The sequence below is a fragment of the Neltuma alba genome, unplaced genomic scaffold (assembly GCF_004799145.2).
Source record: "Neltuma alba isolate B1F8T4 unplaced genomic scaffold, ASM479914v2 tig00011113_pilon, whole genome shotgun sequence".
NCBI lineage: Eukaryota > Viridiplantae > Streptophyta > Magnoliopsida > Fabales > Fabaceae > Neltuma > Neltuma alba.
The window spans coordinates 30,856-56,197 of record NW_021635851.1 but is presented as its reverse complement, the minus strand read 5'-3'; the positions used below and the strand labels follow the sequence as shown (position 1 = coordinate 56,197).

The window sequence follows — 25,342 nt, the reverse complement described above, 5'->3', positions numbered from 1 at the left end:
TTATGACATAAGAAATAACACCCATAAAATAAATCATTTTTCCTCCCTCTTTTTTTTTTTTAATATGCAAGAACTCATCACAGCTCGAATCATTTTAGTTTCTACGTCGAGATTCAGTGGTGATTAAATTTGAAGGAACATTTTACCCAAAAAAATTGAAGGGACATGATTTTGGCCGAAAATTTTGAAGTAACATGAGAAAAAATGCGATCACAAATTCACAATCAAAGAATACCGGAAAATGGAAATGCAGGCTCTGGGCTGCTGAGTATTAATAATCTTGAACTTAATTGAAGCCCAGCAACGGTTTGACCAAATCTAAAAAAAGCTTAGCAACGGCGTATCGTATGTCCCTTGGGAACAGCTGAGCGTAGATTTTTTTTGAAGTTTTTATTCACCAATAATTTCTTTTTGTAAATTATTATTATTTTTTCACAGCCAAGAATACTATGTCATTTTATTTTATGTTTTATTTTAAAATATCTTATAAATTTAATATTTTTAGACTATTCAAACTCATGCTCCTCGTCTATCTTCTTATAAATGCCGGATATATATATTATGAATGGATTCAGATCTTTATACCTTTATTATTCAGTTTTTGCATGAATGTTCAATGGAAATATTACATAATAAAGACATTGTTTAATTGAAGAACATATATTTGAAAACTGTGTTCAATATATTATCAAAAAAGTCAACTCCTATTTTGTTAAGTAACATAATACTACATCCGGTCCTTAATATAAGACCTTGTCTGAATTTTATTTTAGTCCTAAATATAAGACCTCAATCCACTTTATTTCTTATATTTATGTATTTTTTCCCAATATAGTCTTTCTAACAATGATAATTCTAGGCAATACACTTGATTAGTAAGGATGTTTTAGGAAATATAATACCTATTTATTATAAATAACTAATTTAACTTTTTTCCTTAATCTCCTCTAATTAGTTAACTAACTCTTATAATTAGGATCGGAGGTAGTAGTAAAGTATACACAATTAGATAAATTTTTATATTGCAGAGTTGCATTATTGACTAATTAGATTACAAATTTTCCCCAATCAAATCAAAAATTAATTCTGTTATTAATACTTGTAACTCATTTGTTAAGCTTAAAATCCGCTTGTTCTCCTATTTTGCAAGTAAGATTGAGTTTTGACCCAAAACAAAGAAGGAACGAAAAGAACGAAGGTAGGCTTGCTCGTCATGGCAAGTAGTTGTTGGGAAAACATAAAAGTTAATTGAAACAAGTTCATTCTGCCAAGCCATGATTTTTTCTCCCAAGTTATAATAACTTCTTAAACTTCCCAAGTAATTTCTGAACTTGGGCTCTAATTATAAAGAATCTTATAAAATTGTGTACACTTGGTCTTCACAATATTGCCTGTACCATTTGTCATGATCCAAGGACAGATGGACATGGAGCCTCAAATAAAGTCATGCAGGAATGTGACATTACTCCGTAATTCTACTATTACACTGTATTTTTTTGGCTGTGACTGTGAGCAAAGCAACACACCAAAAATAACGTACTCCTGGCCTAGGACAGCGTGTACCTCATAAAAGTATACTATTAATTACATTAATGCGTACTTAATGAGAAGTTCTTGATGAATTAGCATGTAAAAATCTATGAATAACATGAGTTAACAACACCACAAATTTCCTTCTTTACAAAAATACATTCAGGAAAGTAGAAGACTCGTGAGCTGAGCATCTTCATAAAAGAAATCTAAACCTGTGTCTCCCTAGCAAATCCTCCAGCATAACCCAACTTATTCAAGATTATATTAATGACATAAGACTTTCATGATCCCCCTCAAGTTTCAAAGACATTCCAAACTCAACCGTTGATGTTCAGCTGATGGTCTAATTTGAGGGAATTGAATGGAGAAAGCAGCAAACCAGAAAGAGTGAATCATGATTCTCACCCATTAGGTTTGGGCGACTTGGAATAATGACGATATGGAGAGCCACGTGGACCGTTTGGACTCGACAAGATCCTTACAGGCTGACCTTTCCTTGATACAGATGTTAGTTGTGTTTTTGAACCATTTTTGGGATTTGGCATGGACATAGTGCGATCTACTCGTGTGAACTGGAAGTATTGAGATGAAATAGCCATATCCTTTAGGTTTGGCAAAGGCTTGAGAACCTGAACAACTTCACTCATCATGGGTCTAGATTTAGGATCACGGCTGAGACATTGAGCAGCCAGTTGGGCAGCTTTCTGTGAACCTTTAACTGAGAAGTGACCTTCAAGACGCGGATCAATTATTCGGTAGAACATCCTCCGGTCCCCGAGTGCAGGTCTTGCCCATTCCACCAGGTTGTGTTCCCCATTGGGTCTACGTTTATCAATTGCTCGTCTACCAGTAAGCATTTCAAGCAGCACTACTCCAAAACTATAAACATCACTTTTTGACGTCAAATGTCCTAAATCAGAATTGGCAGTATCAAGTCAGCATTGAGATTAAGGAAGCATAATGCAAATAAGTTGAAATTGCAAACACTTTCTCCGACTAACCATAAAAAACATGAGGCAGCTTTCTCAGTCTCTTTTTTTTTTATTTCAACATGTTCCTTTCCCCATATGAAGAATCAAGCTTGTTCTAAAAACAAGTTGCTCTAAATACTCCCTTCCCCAGTATAATTTCCCCGACTCATTTTAAAATATATTAAGTTCTAATAATCAATGTATATCCAATTTGTCAATGTAAACCTGATTTTCAAAAATTAAAGGATCTTTTCAAGAAATACATCATCTCAATGAATAGAAAAATATTGCTGGTCAAAACGAGTTAAGGCTTGAGTGTTTTTTTTCCCCTTTTAATTTTGTAGGAAGCCTTAGGTATCTTTTGGTAGAGAGTAAATTTTTCACAATATAGGGGGACGAGCAATCTAATTGAAAGGAGAATAATTTACCTAAAATTAAATCATAGCTGATATCATCACACTTGACAAACAAATTGTGGATCACAAGCGATGAAAGTTGCGTGGTTGGGCAAGAAAACAAAGGCAACGAGAGTCACAACAGTTATGTGGCTGATAAAAGGTATGTTTCAACTATGACTTGGGGGAATAAAAGGTACCGTTCAACTTACTACTGACATGTTGGAGTCTACAAACTAGCCTTTGTAAAGAATTCTAGCACAGAAAACCCTTTCTCTATAGTTGATCCCTGTGGTTGCAATTACTATGAGCATAATTGCCATTCTTTAACTCTCACTTCTTAACATAAGCTTTAAGTTATGTGGTTCTTGGAAACAGTACCAGAATTTGATTTCAGCTGTTTGTATAATTGATACTTACATATGAAGGTATATTTTGGCTGCCATCTGAGTGCTGGATGACAACCCCTCTCCCTCATGGAGAGTCCCTTTCCCCTATACCCTCCGCAAGTTGTAAATCTCCCACTATATTATTCTTTAATTTAAAGAACTCTTAGGTACTCATTCAACAGTTTTAAATTAAAAAAATTAATTCAATAACTGAATTGTTTCTTTAAAATGTATACAAACACACGATGGGGAAGTGTCAGCACTGGAAGGAAGAACGGAAGAAAAGAATAATTACAAAATCAAACAATCCAATTTAAATTTCTAGGAATGGCGAAAATTAAGAATGGGAACAATATTTTTCTTTCCTTACAGAAAAATTTCAGCTCAAACAAGGCTAAAACTTGAAAAAGTTTTCAAGGACCATTGAATAAAGTACCAAGACTAAAAGCATATATCACTCTTAGTTTTATTCAAACAAACAGCACTTGGGTATAGAGTAAATGTACTTGAATTATTAAGCATTAGTGAATGAACTGTAAGGTACAGATAAAAAATTGTGAACCTCACCAATATGTATGGAATTCTCAATGCTGCAAGCTAAGTTGTCTAGAGTCTAAAGCAAAAAGTGAATTAAAAGTCCAAGAAATCCCAATCAACACTCAGATGGGAAAAATGATGTAAAGTTGGAAACTCACCAGTCATCACATACTCTGGAGCTGCATAACCATATGTTCCCATAACTCTTGTCGATACATGGGTCTTTCCAACCTCAGGACCATCTTTGGCAAGTCCGAAATCAGAAAGCTTGGCATTGTATTCCTAACGACATTTAAAAAAATAATAATAATAAGTGAATGGATTAGAAAACATCAAATAATGAGAATCCTCTCAACTAGTTCACTGCATACCGCATCTAATAGGATATTAGATGTCTTGAAATCTCGATATATTACAGGCCTCTGAGCTTCCTCATGAAGAAAGGCAAGACCTTTTGCAGCTCCAAGTGCAATTTTCATTCTGATAGACCACGGAAGAGGCAAGGGCCCTTCTGCATAAATCATGGTTGTTACCAGAAAACAATAAATACCTGTATTTAATATCTAAAAGCATAGCATTAAGCAGGAAAATCAGTGACATTGAAGAAAAAGGTTATTCTGGCTTTTGTTTTTCACAAGCCTGAAGTTTAGTACATAATGCATTACATTTTAATTAAAAAAAAATGCAAATAATGGTTGTTCATTCAACTATGCATTTTATTAATTTAATTATGAAGGCACATATAATTTACACTCTTCCAGGTTTGATTTTGTTAGTAGTCATAGTTATTATTTGCTCATCCCGATCGTTAACTCTCATAGGATAGATTATGCAAAAGACATTAAGCTACATCAAACAAGGATCGGATTTTAGCTTCGTAGACCTCATTTATCACTAAGCAATCCTAGAAGCCACTTCAATATTTACTCAATTAATTTCTGTCTTTGATAGGTCAATGCAGCTTATATTAATTCATCACCAAATAGGCAACATCCCAGGAAAATAGTAGCATCAGTAACAAGCAATCTACAGTTCAACTAAGCTTTAGTTTGATTGTAGCTGAACTGAGAATTTTCATTTTATTTGGCTTTTGCGTCAAGAACATCCAAAATTTGCAGCAATCAAAATGGTATTAGCCAGAGATAAACAAGTAGCAACGTAAACATGCAACAGAAATTGAATGAGTTAGTAGTGTACTTCTAAAGAGATGGTTCTCTAAACTTCCTCGGGGCATAAATTCATAAACCAATAATCTTTGGTCATCTTCAATACAGAAACCAATCAATTTAACCAGATTAGTGTGGACAAGATCACCAAGATAATTCAGCTCAGCCTGAAAAAAAAAACTAGAAGTGTTAACAAAACAAAGAATTATATAACAGAGAAGTTTGTAGTCTCAGCAGATCATAGAAGGATAATAATTGAGAAAGGACAAGAGTAAATTCTTACAAGCCACTCTTTGTGACCCTGAAGTCCATCATGGTTGAGGGTCTTCACTGCAACAGTAAGCCCAGTACCTGGTTTGACAGGTGCAGTTCCATTCTCTTCAATCCAACCCTTGAAGACACAACCAAACCCTCCTTCGCCAAGAAGACTTTCTGGTCTGAAATTCCTAGTTGCCAATTTAAGTTCATTGAATGTGAATTTTCTCAAACGAGAAGAAACCTTCAACTCCTCACTGAATTTTGGAGTTGAGGGTATACTGCCTGCATTACTAGTGGTAGTGGAGGACTCTGGAGGAGCAACTGTTCGATCTTTGGTATTTTCATTTGTACATCTGTTTTCAACTGATTACACAAAGATTACAAACTATTACATGAATGATGCTGTGGCGCTTGGCTTCATGCAACTTAATTGCGAGATTAGTTTGCAAGCATATTAACCATATTAAACTACAATCCAGCAGAGCGATGCAAAAGATTAAAGCATCACAAATTGCCCACGACAGCATTAATAGCACAATTGCAGGTCGAGCAAGTAGCACATATTCTCAATTGATACAATATTGACATCTCAACGCCTTTAGTAAGTCGTGTATATAAAATGTTTCCATCGATAATGCAGAAAAAAAGCATTCTTTAGGATCTTCAATTGCTTGGTATTTGGCAATAAAGAAGTTGGAGGCTCAACATTCTCTAGGAATAAAACGACATCAAAGAAAAATTATACACGAATCATGCGAGCTCATTCCGTTTATTGAAAATTTAAATTGCAGCCCAAACTGAACAAGCACGTAGATGTTAAAACAAAAAAAAAAAAAACACGAATTAATTTCTCTCTACACTAAAACTGACATAAAACAGAAAAGTTTCCATGACATGTACAGAGCAGAATAGAGAGAAAACTACCATTATTGCCGCTTGGGCCACCACTTAAGGAGTTATCAATCTTTGATCTAGAAGGTATGCAGCTTCCGATGCAACTGAATTTAGCCCAACAACCACTATGCTTCCCTGCGCCATCTTTCTTCTTTCCATGTGTCTTGCCCACGTCCAAACTTCCAGCTTGAATTGCATTATTCCCGAATCCCATCTTTCAAAAACTCTTACATAGAAGCTTCCATACCCAAAAATTCCAGAGATTTCCGAGAAGGAGAGGACACTTAAGAGGCACCCTAACCACAATAATTGAAGGCTGTGAGACCTATCAATTGAACAAAAAAGAATGGAACCTCAATAACCAATGAAAGCAAGGATCAAGGATCAACACTTGCAGACTGGTAAGTGACTGAAATGATTGACAGACTCAATACTGAAATTGAGTCCAGAGGCTGTGGGAGAGGAAGGGAAAGAGCGTTGAAGAGGAAAGCGGGAGACTGCTTGAGAAAGAGGGAAAGTTTTTCAACAGCGGGCCGGTCGGGCAGGCTAGAAGCAAGAAAGTAGGCGTACGGGCAGGCTGGGCAGGAGAGAGAAAGGGACAGCCATTTCTTTTTCTTTTGAGAGGGTCACTTGGTGGGCATTGGCATTGCTAATTACAAGATTTTTTCTGCTCAATTGTTTGACTTTCTTTTTGCTCCTGATACCCATTCTTAAAAAACAAAATTTGTATAATTTGTATTGGATTTAAAAATATGCCAAAAATTTTAACATACGGAAAAAAATTTTAATATGCGGAAAAAATATTAAAAATTTCAATAACCAATTACATTTTTAATTTATGTTTTTTTGGTCAAAGGGGCAAATGCTAGTAGAGGGGAGCATTTTCTGCCACTAAGCCAATCAAGACTCAAATAGAAGAGTCTCTTTCAATGTGGTATTTGTTTTTGCTTTTGATTATTTTGGACCAAAAACATTTATAAGCGGAATTAAATAAATTATTAAGAATTAATAATTGCTCTCTTTAATTCATAAAATTATGGGTCTAACTTGACATTTTATAACATCAAATAATAGATATTTTAAGTCTACCCCCAAAAAAACTATGATTGTATTCGAAATATATGGCACGTAGTTTTCAATATTACAAATATTAACGAAGATAATTGCGATATTTTAATATACTACTTTATGCATCTATTTTCAGCTAGAAGATGAAGCTGCCTGTTATTTTCTTGGGCTAAAGGATAACTATTGTGTCACTTGAAAAAATGGATCCTGTGTATTCTGGTTGGTGCTCATGCACCACATTCTGTTTATCTCTCTTTTTTTTTCCGGTCAACGGCAATTTGGAACTCTGCACTATCATGTCATATTATGCCACGTTAAGCACATGATATTGTATTTTTCTTTATTTTTTTCCCCCTCATATGTACCCCTTTTAATATTTGGCACTTGTTGGTAGCCTAACTTTGGGAACCTCAATAATTGTGATGGTACATGCGAGCATACCATCAATCCATCGGTCCAATATTCTATCTACTTTTTTAAATTATCTTCATCTGCACAATTTCAGTTCCTACATAAATTATAACACCCAAAATAATATGGAACGGTTATATACCTTGTCTTGCCTGCTAAACTCAGTCTCTTAAAGAATAAAATTTCCTTGAAAAAAAAAAGAATATCACCGGTTAATTTCAAGAAATGTTAAACTCTATATACACACGTTTTCCCGCAATACATGCATGTGCATATAAATTTTTTATTTGAAAATTATTTTATAGCCCTCCAAACCTCAACTGAGAATTTCCACATTTCAACATATGTTATATCGGAGGGATGTCTACGCTCATTCTAAGTTCGAAGAAAAGATTAATTCTGACGGTTAAAAAAACAGGAAAAGATTAATTCCACACGAGGTAAGAACCAGTCCGTTAATTATCCACCCACCAAACTGTTACGCCACAATTAGTAAACTATTATACCAAACCAGTTAAACTGACAAAAAGAGGAATTTCTTGCACTGACTGTGACTTGGACTGAAGGTTTTAGTTAGAAGACAAAAAGAAGAAAAGATCAGGACCACACGGACAAACCACCCTTAAAAACATTACATTCTTTTGAACCCACTGAACTAATTGGGAGAGCTAATACACAACACAATGATCTGAGGTTGTAATCTTTTGTCATCTAAGGCTAAACTGTAGGAGCGATGATATTATGCACTCATTTGATCATGTTTCAAGCCATGTCAGCGATCCCAGTATCAAATATTTGCCAGGAAGTTCTCCAGCAGAAGGTGCCAGATAAGTTACTTTCTTTCTGCACAGCACAGCACAGCACAAATACATTTAGAGGCATAGATATATAATAAGCATTAAGCACATATATGATCAGATAAGCGGGGGCAAAAAAGGGAAAAGTCAAGTCCATACCTCTGTATGTCAACGTCTGTCACATAAATAAAGCCAGCTACATTGCTGTATCAAATAGATGTAAAGCACTGAATGGTGTGATCCTTAATAGGAAGGGGAAGGGTGTTTATAAATAATGTTTTAACATCATTTTTGGCTGTCTTGAGATATACTATGCTCTAAATTTCAATGTTCAGCCGCAATATGAGATGAGTCTCAGAAATGATTTTCAACCACTTAGTTCATTGAGCAAAATCTTAATTGAGGTTTAAATTAAGAGGAATTTGATATTCCAGAGAATTGTTACCTTGAAATTATCTCTTCAGGATCCTTGGCAAAAGAGACGGCAAGGACTGAGTGAAGCAAATCACTGTTTATATTCACAGCAACAATTCTGGTAGGATCTGCAGCAGGTTCTGCACCAATTGGCAATGCTGAACGTGGGGCCTGTGGCCCACCGCCAATCCGATAGACAAACAAATCGCTAAAATTTGCAATATTGGAGTGTGGAGAAAGATCATTTGTGAGGCCATAAAAGTATTCCTAGTTCAAAATCAGAGAATACCAATTTGCATCAGAACTCACAAAGCAGCAAGAGAATTCTGTGTGTGTTGGGAAGAAGAAACAACATAATCATACGGCTTACTATTATTTGTGAAATTTTGCCATCCTATTTACTGCTTGTTTTCAATAAATTTGAACGTCAAATGTAGGCTACTACATAAAAACAGCACGGGACCAATAGTCCAGGAGTTTATACTGAACTGCCTATGTCAACAAAGTATTAATTTCAATAGAAAGATACATCGCACGGTGCATCCATTAGCCACAACTTGATTGCAATTAACTCGCCCTTAAACATTGAAGGTCACAAGAACGAGGGTAACTTATCATGGTGAAAGAATTTAGTAACTCCAATGTGATACTGAAAGGTTTTTGTTTAATAAAATCTTGAGCTGTTCAGATATATGATATGTCAGTTAAACAGTTCTCAATCAAAGCATAGACTTCTCATGAAAAAAAAAGAAAAAGAAACATTAAGTCCAAAACTCACAAGCCCTTAACTATTAATCATTAATTAATATTAGATGTTAACCGAGTATTGTGCAAATCATTTTTATATAATCTCAGCTTAGAAGCCTTGAATAAGTCCATTCCTGTTATCCTAACTTAAACTCTAAAAAGAATACTCCTCAGATTCAAAATAATAAACTCAGTAGAATGATGTTCTATAGACATCTGATTCCAACTGGCTAAATTGTGTATATTTTAAAATTAAACCATTAAAGAATGGAAGAAATAGGTTATGATACATTAATATGTGCAGAAGATAACAATAACTAGACAAGCGTGCTCACTCTTATCCTATAACTTCTGGCCCTCTGACGGTATTTTGCATTTCTATTTACAACTCCACCAGACTTTTGAAGTTTCACAACATCCACAGCGGGCTCGCTCTTTGACACCTCTTTTTTTAGCATGCTCCAAAGTTTTTCCTGGAAGCAGATTTGAAAGAGAATGATGCGGACAACAGAAAACATTAGGACATTAGAACGCCTATATCATAGGAATCAGTTAACAAAGCAAAGCTGACAAGATAACAACAAGCTACATATTAAACAAAAGTAACTTATCTACCTGACCCAAAACCACACAACATTGCCTTGAAGGTGCGAATTGCATGCAAGAGCAACTGAAAGAAAATTGAAAACATGATGAGAACAATTAAATTTTTCTCATTCAGAAGAAGTGCATCAAAAGTTGAAGGTAGTCATCAATTATCAATAAGGTGAAGTTCAAAGGTCAATTACATCATAGCCTACTCCCTCAATCCATCCCATGGTATTTATCACCATGCCAGATGCTCGAGACTCAGGATTTCCAGCAAATTGTCTATCCAGCATCCCAGCCAGCTCCTTGACAAGCACTTTATACAGTTCTACATTGTTACTGCAAAGCCAAATAATATTTGGTACCTGCTTTCTCTATTAATTTAATGCAAGACTATTGTCATGTTATAGTGGAAACAATTCACTAGGTACCTTGGGGTTGTGTGCCCAAAAAAGTATACAAGAGGTATTTCAAGAGGAATTCCTTCAACGGGATCAATGGGCATTTCAATTGGGGTAGCAGCAATACATCCAGGAATTGTTATAGATCCTTGGCCAATATCCAAGTCAACAAAGGTAGGTTTCCAGCCTTGTTTAGCAGCCCAACTAAGAAGCATCCTGGACAAGGTGCTTTTTCCAGAATCTGTAGGTCCTACAACAATCACCCTAGGTCCCTGAACAACGAAGTCTGTCAAATGACATGCTAAAAGTTTTATGTATTAAACGAATGATATGGTCATGGAATTATGATCTTTCGAGCCAAAATGTGCAATTGGACATAATATTACTATCTATGACCAGAAAAAAAGGATAAATTACTAGAAACATGAGTTTTAGTCTTTTAGCATAATTTATACAGAAGAATTAGAAGTTCGAGAAGCATTGACAGTAATTACAGTCTACAGACAACAATCCAGTATGGCACATTAAGATTCAATCCGATAATCATAATCATGAGATATAATTACCTGAGAAGATTCAGAATCATTGGATGAAGCTTTAGCACGATTCCTTCGTCCATCAAGTACAGCGTGTACATTGACGTAACTAATCATTGGGGTCTGAAATCAAATGTTATCATTTATACCAATCATTTTCATTTTTTTTTTCCTCTTCCAATTTACCAAAGTAACAATAAGTTTTAAAAAATGAAACCAGACGACATTAATTTACCTCATCTGCAACATAATCAGTTTCTGTAGCGCCGTCCATCTCAATTGTAGCTCCGTACCAAGAAAATACCTGATACGTGAACAAAATGTTTGCGTCAAAACTTAGCCATTCATGTGTCTTTCAACACCAAGAGGAACCTAGAGATAGAGAAAGATCTACACTAGATATTCCCATTTTGCACCAATAGACCATTAACCACCCCTTGGTCCTTGGGCTTATTGATCAGCAATAACATGGTAAACACAAGAACAAGGTGTATTGAGCGAATGCTACAAACTAATACAAGTCTCCGGATAAACTTGTAGTTGCAATTTTGTTGAAGTTATTTTACTAACACGAAGCAGCTGCGATGAACATTCGCCAAGACACACATCGAGGGGATCATTCAATTCCATGCATAATACTACTGAATCAGTAACAAATCAAAAGGCAATAAACAACTCAATGAGCGTCTCAGGGGATCATTCAATTGCCTTCAAGTAGAATCCACCCAAAAGAAAAGAAAAGAAAAGAGAAATTCATTGCATCGAAACTCACAGCAAACTTGAGCCTGGGAGGAAAAGTGCGCCAGATTTCTGGTGGAAGCTCCGTCCCAAAAATCTCGGCATTGCCATTCAGGAGTCGAAGCCGAAGAGGTGTGTCGTTACCCACTTCGATTCTGAGCTCGCTCTCTTTGTCCAATTTTACCTGCTTAATTGTTGATGACGACGCAGAGGCGCCCGCAGGAAGGGAGCCCATGCCTCCACCGCTATACGCCATTGATGCCAATAATTTTGCCGTACCCAAGAAACAAACTTGAAGAAGGTCACGGCTTGAACAGTAACTCCTTCTGGGCACCTTAGAAGAAGTTCGAACAAGCACAAAAGGGCGCTGTTTGAAGAAAGGGTTAAAAAGGCTTCGAAACACTGATGTGAGTATAAAGCATTATAGAGGAGAAGGGGAAAAATAGATTTTCACCTTCTTATAGTCTAGAGGAATTCCATGAGGCACGCGGGTGTTTAAGGTGACTTCAATCTTGCCGCTGCCAATTGAATATGTGGGTGCTTCGGGAGGTGCAGTAACGGCGAAGCGTGCACTACTATTACCGGCGACGCTGCGTCTGCCTGTGAATTTTACACAGGTTAAAAGAAGATTTAGACAAAATGAAGGGACATTAATATAATTTTATTCCAAGGTTCAGTATATTTGTAATCTACAAATAAAATATTATCATTAAGACAGGAGGTGGTATAAACTTTAAAAGTAGAAGAGAAAAAAATTATAATGAAGTTCATACTATCATTATAGCCGGGCTTAAAAAACGGTTAATTTGTTTAAAAAATACTGTATAGATTCATATAAAGATTAAAAATTTTAAAACGGGCCATTTTTGTATTTTTAAAAAAAAATTTTATAAACACAGTTGCAATATAAAAATTTTTGAGCTAATACTCCTGAGTATGAAGCTGATCATAAAGACAGAAAAGAGTCAAAAATCGACGTAAAAACTAAAAATTTTGCAATTTAGTAGTACTGATACATCTTCATAATTAGGATTAGGAGATCGCGAGTTTGATTTGCGTATGATCTTCACTAAATCTTTTTAAAAAAATAATGTGGAATTGATATGCGTGTCTGTGTACATGTATTGTTCGTGTGCCCGGGGGTGGGGGAGATATTTTTATTGGCAGCCTGCATTCTGCTTATAAACACCCCCCCCCCCCGATAAGCACAAAGTAACAGAACTTGGATTTGGAAACTTCCATGAGGGGCGGAAATCTGCTTGCCTTCTTAAGGATGGTTGAACTGAAGAATGAAGAATCCAAGCAAAAACCAAGACTCGTGGAATTCCGGTTGACGTTTCCATAAGACTGACTTCAGTCATTGATGTTATTTTTTCCCCCTTCCGTGAAATTTCCCGCACCCGAAAACGCGAGAGGGTGAAAATTCCATGAGCCCATACAACACGGTAATTCGCACCCATTCACCCGCACTCGGCCAGACTCAAGCTCAACCCACACAGAGTCTTCCACGTCAAAAAGCTACGGAGCATGAGAAATATTAGCAATTGTCATGTGACCTTCCTTTGCTTTTTTTTCAGAGTAAGAAGTATTTAATTAATTTAAATAGATTTAAAAATTAAAAAATTTGTTAATTATAACAAATACGATATAATTTTTTTAAAATATTTATATATAACATTAGATTATATATCAATTTATAAATTAAATAAATTAATTTAAGAATATGTAAGCGAAATAAATGTGAATAAAATATCATATTTAAAGTAAAATCCAACCTTCTAACCATATTGCATTACAGAATAGGCAGTATTTCATACATGCTTTCACATAATCAGACAATGATTGAGAACAAATATCAGCCTGCGCACCACTGTAAGGTCATATAATTCGGCTTGGCTCTTTTTTTTGGCCGGCAATTCGGCTTGACATTTTTGAAATACTGAACAATGCAACTCTCTCCTCGTAGTTATGAACCAAGGCCGCTCCGATCTCTGGACATGCTTTTTTTTTTTTTTTTTTACCAAAAGATCTCTGAACATGCTAATACCACTACTTTTTTTGTTTTCGGCCAACGAACATGCTAATACTACCTCCGATTCTAATTATAAGAGCCGGTTGACTAATTTGAGGAGATTAAGGAAAGAAGTTAAGTTAGTTATTTGTAATAAATATGTGTTGTTTTTCTTAAAATATCCTTACTAATTAACTATATTGGCTATAACTATAACTATTAGAAGGACTATCTTAGGAAAAAATACATAAATATGAGAGACAAAGTGGATTATGGTCTTATATTTAGGATCAAAATAAAAGTCAAACAGGGTCTTATATTAAGGACCGAAGGTAGTACCATATATCTTGCCCAAAACCAATCATTACTGTGGCCAGCAATTGAAAATGAAGGGAAGCAGAGGAGCATACTACGCGACGAGTAATATTGAAAGATATTTGATCCCCACAAATTATCGCAAGATATTACGGTAGACTTAAAAATTTTAAGCAATGGTATATCAAAGTATAAATTCTGTTAAGATGGTAAATATTTACCAATAAGTAAATAACATCAGAACAAAATTTTTAAATAAATGTTACTTTTGAAAATTTATCATCAGACTCTGACAAATGAATCAGAATTTTAACATCTTATCATAATGATTGAGACAAAATACTTAAAATCTATTCACCTCTTGTTTGGCATCATGTTGCCTGACGTCAAAGGTTAAACTGATCTCCATTATAAAAAAAAGTTAAAATCTAAAAAACTCCGTTGATGTTTTAAAGTTTAAATTTAGCCTCCTTGATGTTATAATTTCTTACCTTAACTCCCTGTGGTTAATTTTGTCATTGAGTCACAAATAAAAATGGAAAAATTAATCTTTTAGTCCCTATAATTTTTATTTCTTTTTATAACTCAGTCCTTATACTCTGACTCAGTACAACTCAATCATATAGTTTTGACTCAGTTATAATTCAGTCCCTGAAGTTTGAATCACTGCAACTAAGTCCCTATACTTTTAACCATTTTATAATTTAATCCCTCTTTTTATCAGATATATAATTTTATTTTTTAAAAATACAAGGACTAAATTATAAAATGGATAAAACTATAGAGACCAAATTACAGCGAGTCAAACTTCAGGGATTGAATTATAACCGAGTCAAAACTATAAGAACTGAGTTATAACGAGTCAGAGTATAAGAATTAAGTTACAAACATATTAAAACTATAGGGATTAAAAGATTAATTTTCCAATAAAAATTGCCATGTCAAATTAATGAGGATGATGTGGCACCCTACGTAACATCTAACATAGTATCCTTACGAGGTAACAATTTTACGATAATGATATATCTTTTATACAAGGGTTAAAATGTCATTTTGCTGTCAAAGTATGACCAGGAGGTGACAAAAGAATAATCAGTATACCTTATTTATTTTTGTAAAATCAAATAAGTATTTTTTTGTCATTTTTTAAATAATTAACTCCCACATGCCATGTTGGATGTTATATAGGATGCCACATCATCCTCGTTAATCTAACACGACAGTTTCCCTGTGTGACTTAGAGACAAAATTAACGGTGGAGGGCTTAAGGTAAAAAATTATAACATCAAGTAGACCAAATTTAAACTTTAAAATATTAAAAAAATTATATGCAAGTAACCAATAATTTACTTGGATTGAGAGAAAATGAGAGAGGAAAAAAGAGTGAGGTAGAAAATGGGAGAAGAATGGAGTTTTTTTTCTCATTGAATGAGAAAGAAAACAGGAGAGACAGAGAAAACTGGGGGATGGTGTTTCACTCCAGATTTTCATACGAAAAAATCCATTCTTATATCATTGTCTTTCTGTGTAGAGCTCTCATCAATCCTCAGCCTTTCACATGCTGAGGTGCTCTCGTCATCATCACTGGTCTTGGGCTCGCTTTCCATCCAGTAGTGCGCGTCTTATTCGAATATTAATTTCTCATTTTCAATTTATAAGATTTTTATCATTTTATTAAAATATTAAATAATGTATAATTTATTATTTTTGATTTTATTCAATCTAAAAAATTATTCTCTTTTATTTTTTCACCCAGAAAAATATTTTTCTTTTGCTAAATTATTTAGTTACTTTGCTAATTGTTTTTTATAATAAGGGTGTTATAGTCATTTTGACATTTACTTCTCTCTTTTTTCCTGTCCGGTTTTCTCCCGTTCATCTTTTTTTTTTTTCTTTTAACTCTTTTTATAAAGGTTAAACTGTTTGTTCTATTATGAAAAGTCGCTTTGACTCCGCATATAATGTTTGACCATTTTTCCCATTCATGCTCTCTTGGGTGTTTCCAGGAAATATCACTGGAAACTTCGCACCTCCCAGCGGTCTGCCTCGAATTGGATTCGCAGTTTCCCAGCAAGTTCCTTGCTCCGTGACCAAAAGGAAAAGAGATTCAAAACATGTTCTTATTTAAGGCTACGAACCCCTTCTTCTTCCTCATCCTCAACAGAACTACAGCTCGCTTCGCAAGTTCTTCTTCACTTGCTTTCCGGGCAAACAATGGAAATCCCTGAAGGGACTTCATCACAGCGTCATGTCGTCGTCAATGTCAACCTGGAAACTCGACTTCACCATATCCTCCCCTGCTTCGGTCTCATCAGCTTGGTTACGAGCAGCAGCGCCCGAATTTACAGATCATACTCCAACCACGAAATTCCAACCGTATCCTTCGTCATCTTCGTCGGCTTTGTTGCCTTCTTGTTGTACTACTGCTTCGAATTGAATCAGCGGATACCTCCATGGAAGAAATCTTCAAAGAAGCATAAGCTCCAAATAGGTATATGGTTGTTTTTGAGTGCCCTAATGGTTGGGTTTTGCTTTAAGTTTTCGAAATTGACAGGATCCTCTGCATCTCTTTCCTTCTTAATGGTTGTAACTGGTGCGAACATGCTTGTTCTCCATCTCTACTCGATCTGGGGAGATTACAATGTAAGAAATCGCTCGGTGACAACTAGCAGGACTAAAAGTGTTAGGGTAAACGAGAGAACCAGTGAGATGGGAAGGAGTGAATCAGCATTAGTATATGAAAGAGTCTAACAAGTGTTTGTTAAATTGATGAGAGTGAGATGGTGAGATCATATATTTTATTTGCTACCTTTTCCCATATCTATCTTAGAATTCTCAATTATCCTACAAGCTACCCGTAACAACTCGACTCTTCTTTTTCTTGTGAATCAAATGGTAACAACTCTGGAAGTGGCTAGACATGCCTGGTTAGTTTCAGTCTATCATCACCAACCATCTATCATGTAAGGGATGGAATAATAACAGCATCATCCCGGAGCGATCACTCACATACAGAGCAGGGAGTGGAAGGCTTAGTTCTATAAAAGTGATTGATTATTGATAATTTCGGTTTTGCTAATCTCAGCACGCAAGTTGATGTCATTTCTGCAAAGGAAGCTTGAGAACTGAGGCTTTAAAAAAAAAAAAAAAAGTAAAATATTCTCGTCCCAATTCTGGCTTGTCTTGACCCTTCTATTTTGAAGACACTATTAATGCCATTAAAAAAAATTTCAAAAAATTCTTAAATTATTTTTTAATTAAAAATTTATGAAAATAAATTTTGTTTACTAATTTACTCCTCGTTATACCAAATCTATAATTTATTTTTTAACATTAATATTTATAGATAATCTATTTAATGTTTTTACTAAGAATGGACAAAACTTAAGTAACTTAAAGTATCGAAAAACGTGGTCAAAAATTTGAGTAATATTTTAACAAAAATATGTTTTATAAAATATATTTAAAATTTTTGAATTATAACGTATTAATATATGAAGGAAAATTAAAGGGAAAATCCCAGAAAAAACCCTTGGAAAATACCAAATCCCAGATTGGGCCTTTAAATTTCGAAAATTGGGCCTTTAAATTTCGAAAATGACAGAATGGGTCATTGACCCAATCTGTCATTTGTGAAATTCAGGCGAATTGACATTTTTACCCCTGAGCAAAAGTGAGTAGTTATTCTCTAAACAAATCTAGGTAACGCTTATACTGTTCTAGTGATTACAAGATTCGTTATAGTTAATAACAAGGTACCTGACAATAATAAGATACCTGACTATGAAAAAATGAGTAGTTATTCTTTACACAAATTTAGGTAATACTTACATTGTTCTAGTGATTACAACATTAGTTGTAGTTAATAACAAGACACCTGACTATGAAAAAGTGAATAGTTATTCGCTATACGAATCTAGGTAACACCTAAACTCTTATAATGATTCCTTGAATCATTGTAGTGAATGAATAAATGAGGGCAAAATTGTCAATTCGCTTGAATTTCACAAATGACAGATTGGGTCAATGACCCATTCTGTCATTTTCGAAATTTAAGGGCCCAATCTGGCATTTCCCATATTCCAAGGACCTTTTTTGGGATTTTCCCAAAATTAAATCATTTTATAGCTTTATATTCTTTCGATCCTTAATATAATATCTATTTAACTAATTTACTATAACTAAATATGACATGTTTTTTTCTAAAATATCATAGTCATTTTTATTAATATTCTCTCTCCCTCACTTACTTGATTATGGTTGAAAGAATATTTATAGAGATAATTTAAGAAAAATTAATAAATATAAGAAATAGATCTTATATTTAAAATCAAAATTAATTTAACAATTAGGCCCCACATTAAGAATTGAAAAAGTAATTTATTTGAATGTATGTACAAGATTGCATCATGTATATTTAAAACATTGCATCGCAAGTCAGTTGTAGGGAAAATAGTACAAAAATAACACTTAAACTTAAAAATATTAAAATAGCCATTTGAATTTGCAAAATTCTAATTTAGGCATAAGTGACTAATTTAAAATTTATAAATTTGCTGAAATGACCATAATACGCTTTATTTATTTATTTACTTATTATTTTTAAAAAAATTAAATGCCCCCACTAGACGGCCCGTCACCAAAACTCAAGTGTCAGCAGTGGCCGCCGTTAATGGAGCTCCTGCTACTGACCGACAATGAATCATTGAAGCTTTGGCCCCTAGCAACCATTTTTTTTTTTCAAAATTTTTACAACATCAATAAAATAGTTAACAAGTTTTACAACACTATTAACAAGTTCAGTATAACAATTAACAACAGTTTTTTCAGAAAGTTCAAAAAGTAGCATGTTTATAACTTACATAATGCTGTTAACAAAATTCGGTATATGGCATTTGACAATAAGTTTTATGGAAAATTCAAAAAGCGGTATTTTTACAATTTTAGTAAAACGATTAACAAGTTTTATAATATTATTAACAAGTTCAGTATAACAGTTAACAATAAGTTTTTTAGAAAATTTAAAAAGTATCATTTTTACAACTTCAGTAATGTCATTAACAGATTATGTAAATTTATTAACAAATTTGGTATAGCATTTAACAATGGGTTTTCTAAAAAATTCAAAAATTGTTATTTTTACAATTTCAGTAATATGATTAATAAGTCATGTAACTATATTAACAACTCTCATAAAGGTTGATGTTTTTTATATTAGCTCCTTATGAAAGTTATACAATAAAATTTTTTCACTTATTAGGTAGCCATTATGATCATAAGAGTTGTTAATATTATTACATGACTTGTTAATCGCGTCACTAAAGTTGTAAAAATGTCACTTTTTGAATTTTTGAGAAAACCTGTTATTAAATGTTACACTAAACTTGTTAATAGAGTTACGAAACTTGTTAACGGCATTACTGAAATAGTAAAAATGCTACTTTTTGAATTTTCTAGAAAACCTATTGTTAATTACTATACTAAATCTATTAATAGCGTTACAAAACTTTTTAACCATTTTACTGAAGTTATAAAAATTTTCAACAAAAAGTAATTACTAAAGTTTTAAAAATACCATTTTTTTGAATTTTTTAAAAAAGCTGTTGTTAAATGCTATAACAAACTTGTTAATAGAGTTATAGAACTTGTTAATGGCATTATTGAAGTTGTGAAAATGCTACATTTTGAATTTTCTAAAAAAATTTGTTGTTAACTGCTATATTAAAATTGTTGATAGCGTTACAAAATTTGTTAACTATTTTAATAAAATTTTAAAATTTTTCAAAAAAAGTAGTTACTGAAGTTATAAAAATTTTATTTTTTTAAATTTTTTAGAAAACCTATTGTTAAGTATCATATTGAACTTACTAATATCATTACAAAACTTGTTAACTGTTTTATTGAAGTTGTAAAATTTTTTAAAAAATTGTTGCCGGCAGCCGACACTGGAGCTCTGGCGACTAACTAGCTAATGAGGGCATTTGGTTTTTTAAAAAATAAATTGAATAAATGTTAATATGATCATTTTAGCAAATTTACAAATCTCAAATTTGTCACTTATGTTTAAATTAGGATTTTACAAATCCAAGTGATCATTTTGCAATTTTCAAGTTTAAGTGTCATTTTTCCTAAGTTTCAATAAATAAATCAGATCAAATATTTTGATTTATGAAAAAATAAAAGTTTATACTTATAAAATTAATTAAATTTGTAGTATGGTAATTGATTTAATAAACAAAAAATATTTAAATATGTATTAAAATTATGCTTTAATTTTGAATAAAGAACACATCTCATAAGTTTTTAAACGATGATTATTAAATAATATTTATGTTAAGAAGGAGTATTTTAGTCAAAATAACGGATCAAAGCTATGATTTAATAATAAATTAACAGTTGGATATATAAAATAATATTTATGTGCGACACGCATTTTGATTTTAAAAGAAGCCTATATAGATTTTTAAAATAAAAAATCTGTAGATTAAATAGAGGAGATGTTCACATATTTTACTTTAAAAGAAAAAAAAAAGGTAGGAACGTATAACCAACCCCCCGCTCTTGTTGAAAAGCGGTTCAAAGGTTCAAATTAGACTAAAAGTCAAAGGTCATAAATAAAATGATATTTAAATGAATAATACTCCTCCAATATTTAATATAAGACTTATTTAATTAATTTGATTATATTAAGAAAATTAGATAAATTAGTTAATTATAAAAAATATGATATTTTTTTCAAAACACGATAATTATTTTTTTAATATACTCCCTTCCTAACTTATTTTATTATGATTGATGAAGTATCAATAAAGTTACTTTTAAAAAAATTAATCTTCTATTTAAGATCAAAATTTTAGGTGGAATGTTAAGGAGAGGAGGAGTGTCAATTTATAAGTAAATAGAACATTTAGTTGACTCGGCAAAACTCTAGATGAAGGATTCTCTGACTGGTCCACCGTTTGGTGAAGTGGAACATCATGTTTGGTTCCGAGTGGAGGAACAACCACCCCTCTAGCTCATTTGGTGATGAAGGATTGCTACGCCGTTTGCTAGCTGCAAGTGATGGCTTCAATTCAACCTTGATGAACAGCGTATGAAGGGATTGGTTGGTTAGTTTTGTTTCACTGTTTGCATTCCTAAGCTCGAGAAAATAGTCAGAAGATACCAACCATGAGGATTAGAATTCTCCTCAATCCTTCTCTGGCCGCTAAGCACCTCTGCTCGGCAACTCTGGGGTATCCCAGGCAACAGAACCCTGTGATCCTCTTCCATGTGGGCTGGCTTCTCCTGCAAGCATATCAGCACACTTCAGAATATCTCGTTCTGCTCGGAGTCTTATCCCCAGTTTCCTGGCAAGCTCCAAAACCAATATTTACTTTCTCATTCAGAATCACAAATCCCGACCTGTCAGTAAAATATCCAGTCACCCATCTATCTCATTCTTCCTCATTTCCGAGTTAAGTCGTCATCAATCTCAACGTTTTTTTCTTTTACTATTGTTCCCAATTGGCTCAACAGGTACCTATGCATGAGAAATCTCCAGAGAAGCATAAACTCCTCCTACTTGGAATGTGGATCTTGTTGAGTGCCCTCATGCTTCGAGCTGGGTTGTTCTCCCTCTCTACACGTCTTAGGATGGGACGAGTAGCAGCTGGATAGGAAATACTCCCATGTTCAATTAGGAGCAGTTTCTGTAAGTGCTATCTTAACTATTGATAAAAACGAGCCCCCTTTCTCTGAGAGATTGGAATGATCCGAGGAATCTCAATCAGACTTGAGATAACTCGTACACCCGAATACAAGAGCAACCTCTTAGTTTTGTTTATTTCACTCTACACAATTAAACCCCTGTCAGGTAGGGGATTCCATGCACCCACGCCTTGCCCGTACACCTATTTTTTAATTCATGTGGGTACAATCTCCTTGGTGTGATTGAGTCAAGAGATTTTTCATAAAATTTTTTAGTTTCATTTTTATTAAATTTTTTATCTATATTTACAAACTATTCTATTATCTTTTCATTTTTTTCTTTTTTCAATAAGAATTACATAAAAATATAATTGATAAACAAATACTAAATATACATTACAGATGACTTAATCAAAATTTTTATTACAGTTAACTTGCCAACGGTTCGTAAGGGTAGTTAAGAATTTAGTTAATCAACATAAATTGTTTTCCCATTTAAAACTCAGTCCAATTTCAAATTAAAAATCGATAAGTTGGTATCGAAATGCCCTGTTATCATTTTGAGATCACTAGGTTAGCATTTACGATACCCTAAGTGAATTAAGGATTAAGGAGGTGTTTGATTCGCCTCAAAAACACTTTTCAAAAGTATTTTCACACAACACTTTTAAAATTATGGTTCAATTTTTACTTAAACACCTTCTAAGTTTAAGAATTTAAAATACATTTTTTAAAAATTTAATAAATTATATTCAAACTTGGACAAATTTAAAGTACCAACGTAATCTTTAGCCTACTATTTTTAAAAGGAACGCTGGAACAGAATCGCTGTCTATTTATCATCCACAAACAGAAAGCATAATCAATCTGGCTGAATAGTCAGATTCTAAATAGATTTTTCTGAGTAATTGTGCAAGACAGGAATTTTGCTATCAACTTAGTATTCACGCTAAAATAAAGAAAAAATTCGAGAGAATTTTGCTAATTTATATTGGTTCACAAAAAAATTCTAAAATTTTGCTCCTCCTGCAAGCATCAAAATGAAATTAAATTTTGTAGATAAAAAGATCTTGGTGCTTTTGTTCTAATTTTTTGGATCTGGCAGCCAGCCAGAGCTTTAACCATCAAAGAATAAGTTACAATTATAATTAGTAAATTTACATTAACATATAGGGAAATTTACAACTCTCATCCTGCTCTACGACCATAATTAACAAATTTACAGCAATATATAGAATTTACGACTCCCATTTCCAATCCAAATTTACAACCATAATGAACAAGTTTACAACAACACATTGGAAAATTTACAATAACACATGAGGGAATTAGGATGTAAACTAAAGACCGAGGTTATTTTACTTTAAAAAAAAAAAGACATGAGATTATTATATATATTTGCATTATATGTTTAAATTGGTTTGATGGCTCGGTGGTTATCAATCTTTTGGGTGCCACGTGGTCATGACTTCAAATTTCTCTTATGTGTTGTATTTTTTTTAATTATAATCTTAAATTAAGATGGGAATATGAAAAATGAGAATTGTAGCTCCGACAACCCACACATTGAGTAAAGGGTGACGGTATTAATGTCTTTTCACTTATAAAATTTATTTTTTTCTGGTGCAGAAAAATTATATATTTTTTGGGGGCAATCAATTGAAAATTAATTAGGGGTGCTGTCCGTCATGCTAAAATGGGTGGGGTACGTTATTCAGATGACATCAAATTAGGCGGGTTGCGTTATTAATTATATATTAACCCATTTATGCTATCCATTAATTATGTATTCAATGAAAATAAGCAAAAAAAGCCAATGCATTTAATAAAATCTCTGTAATAAACATTTCCTTTTATTATTATCATCATCAGCTACCAATTCAGCTCACTTTGAAATGACTGCAAGTATTTACGGGGAATTTTTAATATTTTAAAATACTTTTTTAATTATTTAATTTCCAAAATTAGGGGGCCAATGACTAAATTTGTTAAAGAAATATATGGTTATTTAATCTAATTAGTAAAACAAAATAAGTGTCTGTGTAGCTGTGATATCCAAAAGTTTTTTTAATCAATAACTTCAATTCCCTCTAATTAAGACCTGCAAAATATATTTCAATAAATTAAAAAACTATACAACTAGAAATATAAATACAATGATTTATCACCATATCGATCAATACCCACCAATCCGTGCTAAAATTATTCTAGTTCTCCCAAAAAAAATCAAGCCAAGAATATAAAAGCAGAGCAGAGAAATACGCCTTTTGCATTTGGTCCTCGGCGTCAATCTCAGCACAACGAAGGAGGCGATTTCAGAGACTGAAAGCAAAGCATGGGATCATTCTTCTCTAGACTTGCGGGAGAGGGAGGCGATGATGCTCCAGCGCCAGAGAATTCTCGGGTTATGCAGTTTCACTCTTCCGCGCGATGGCAGCTCCATTTCAATGAAGTCAAAGATTCCAATCAGCTGGTATTGAGTTTTATATCTCATCTTATTCCTTTCTTTTTTTCAATCTCATATCTATTTCATTATTCATCGCTTTCTATTTTTTCACTGGAATAATAACATGCGATATAGAGTTCTGAGTTTTTTCCTCGGTCCACTGAATCTCTCTGGATTTGGTTGTTGATTGAGGGAAGATCGTGATAGATTTCTCAGCATCGTGGTGCGGACCATGTAAGTTCATAGAGCCAGCCATCCACGCCATGGCCGACAAGTTCACCGACGTTGAATTTGTCAAGATCGATGTGGACGAGCTCTCCGTAAGTTACTTGCTTCTCTAAACTCAGCAAATAATCTCAATTTCGTTTCTCGATCCTCACAAATTTCTGTTTGGATTATCGCTCTGGAAAAAAATCAGGATGTGACGCGGGAATTCCAGGTGCAGGCGATGCCGACGTTTGTGTTGTGGAAGAAGGGGAAGGAGATGGACAGAGTGGTTGGTGCTAAGAAGGACGAGCTTGAGAAGAAGGTCGAGAAACTCAGAGCCGCTTGAACTCCGCTTGATGCCGCCTGTTATAAGCTAAGTAATGTTTCCAATAAAAGTATGAATTTGGTAGAACTCTTGAATCTAGTCATGTAATACGATCACGGCAAGGGATTGAATCTCGTGATTGCTGTGCTTTACAATATTCTGATTGTCCTTTAGTTAATTCAACTATTTTAAAATGATATCTCCATTGCCACAGGAGATATCACATTTCTTCTGCCCTATTTGGTAGCGGGCATCAAGGGAAAATGGGATGCGATTCTTTTTACCATACGATGTCCGTTGAAATTCTCAAGTCTCAATTTTCTAAGAAAATAAGCAGTATGCTTTTTAATATAAAAAAGTATTTAATTCATAAATTTAATAAGCAGTATGGTTTTTTTTTTAAAATTTCATTCATGTTTATAAGCTATAATATTTGCATATTTGTACCTCATAAACATGAAAAAATAAAATACAATGGACAAATAAGAAAGAAATTTGCACATATG

At 33.6% G+C, this 25,342-nt stretch overlaps 4 protein-coding genes across 6 annotated transcripts; 2 read left to right on the top strand and 2 right to left on the bottom strand.

Moving 5' to 3' along the window:
- Positions 1-1,455: 1,455 nt before the first annotated feature.
- On the bottom strand, positions 1,456-6,646 carry LOC114761263 (probable serine/threonine-protein kinase PIX7). 2 transcript variants are annotated; one of them, XM_028950591.1, is made up of 6 exons: positions 6,174-6,646; positions 5,275-5,612; positions 5,023-5,158; positions 4,197-4,336; positions 3,984-4,107; positions 1,456-2,443 (listed from the first exon to the last, which is right to left on the bottom strand). In XM_028950591.1, exons 1-6 carry the CDS (start codon positions 6,355-6,357, stop codon positions 1,935-1,937), a joined length of 1,431 nt encoding a protein of 476 aa, XP_028806424.1. In that variant the 5' UTR covers positions 6,358-6,646; the 3' UTR covers positions 1,456-1,934. The 2 variants fall into 2 exon arrangements, with proteins under 2 accessions (XP_028806424.1, XP_028806425.1); XM_028950592.1 differs by having other exon boundaries at positions 4,197-4,333.
- A 1,414-nt stretch (positions 6,647-8,060) lies between these two features.
- On the bottom strand, positions 8,061-12,425 carry LOC114761256 (protein CLP1 homolog). The gene is given in 12 exon segments (XM_028950584.1): positions 8,061-8,465; positions 8,579-8,623; positions 8,865-9,100; positions 9,916-10,053; positions 10,196-10,211; positions 10,213-10,250; positions 10,369-10,507; positions 10,600-10,841; positions 11,136-11,228; positions 11,341-11,409; positions 11,878-12,210; positions 12,298-12,425. Coding segments are annotated over 11 exon segments (1,326 nt in total). The 5' UTR covers positions 12,100-12,210; positions 12,298-12,425; the 3' UTR covers positions 8,061-8,377.
- A 3,768-nt stretch (positions 12,426-16,193) lies between these two features.
- On the top strand, positions 16,194-17,273 carry LOC114761280 (uncharacterized). The gene has a single exon (XM_028950615.1). The coding sequence runs from the start codon at positions 16,384-16,386 to the stop codon at positions 16,918-16,920; it is 537 nt and encodes a 178-aa protein (XP_028806448.1). The 5' UTR covers positions 16,194-16,383; the 3' UTR covers positions 16,921-17,273.
- Positions 17,274-21,143: 3,870 nt separating this feature from the next.
- LOC114761270 (thioredoxin H2) lies at positions 21,144-25,119 on the top strand. 2 transcript variants are annotated; one of them, XM_028950599.1, is made up of 4 exons: positions 21,144-21,148; positions 24,246-24,331; positions 24,502-24,624; positions 24,723-25,119. In XM_028950599.1, the coding sequence occupies exons 2-4, from the start codon at positions 24,266-24,268 to the stop codon at positions 24,855-24,857; spliced, it is 324 nt and encodes a 107-aa protein (XP_028806432.1). In that variant the 5' UTR covers positions 21,144-21,148; positions 24,246-24,265; the 3' UTR covers positions 24,858-25,119. The 2 variants fall into 2 exon arrangements, with proteins under 2 accessions (XP_028806432.1, XP_028806431.1); XM_028950598.1 differs by lacking the exon at positions 21,144-21,148 and having other exon boundaries at positions 24,121-24,331.
- Positions 25,120-25,342: the final 223 nt, after the last annotated feature.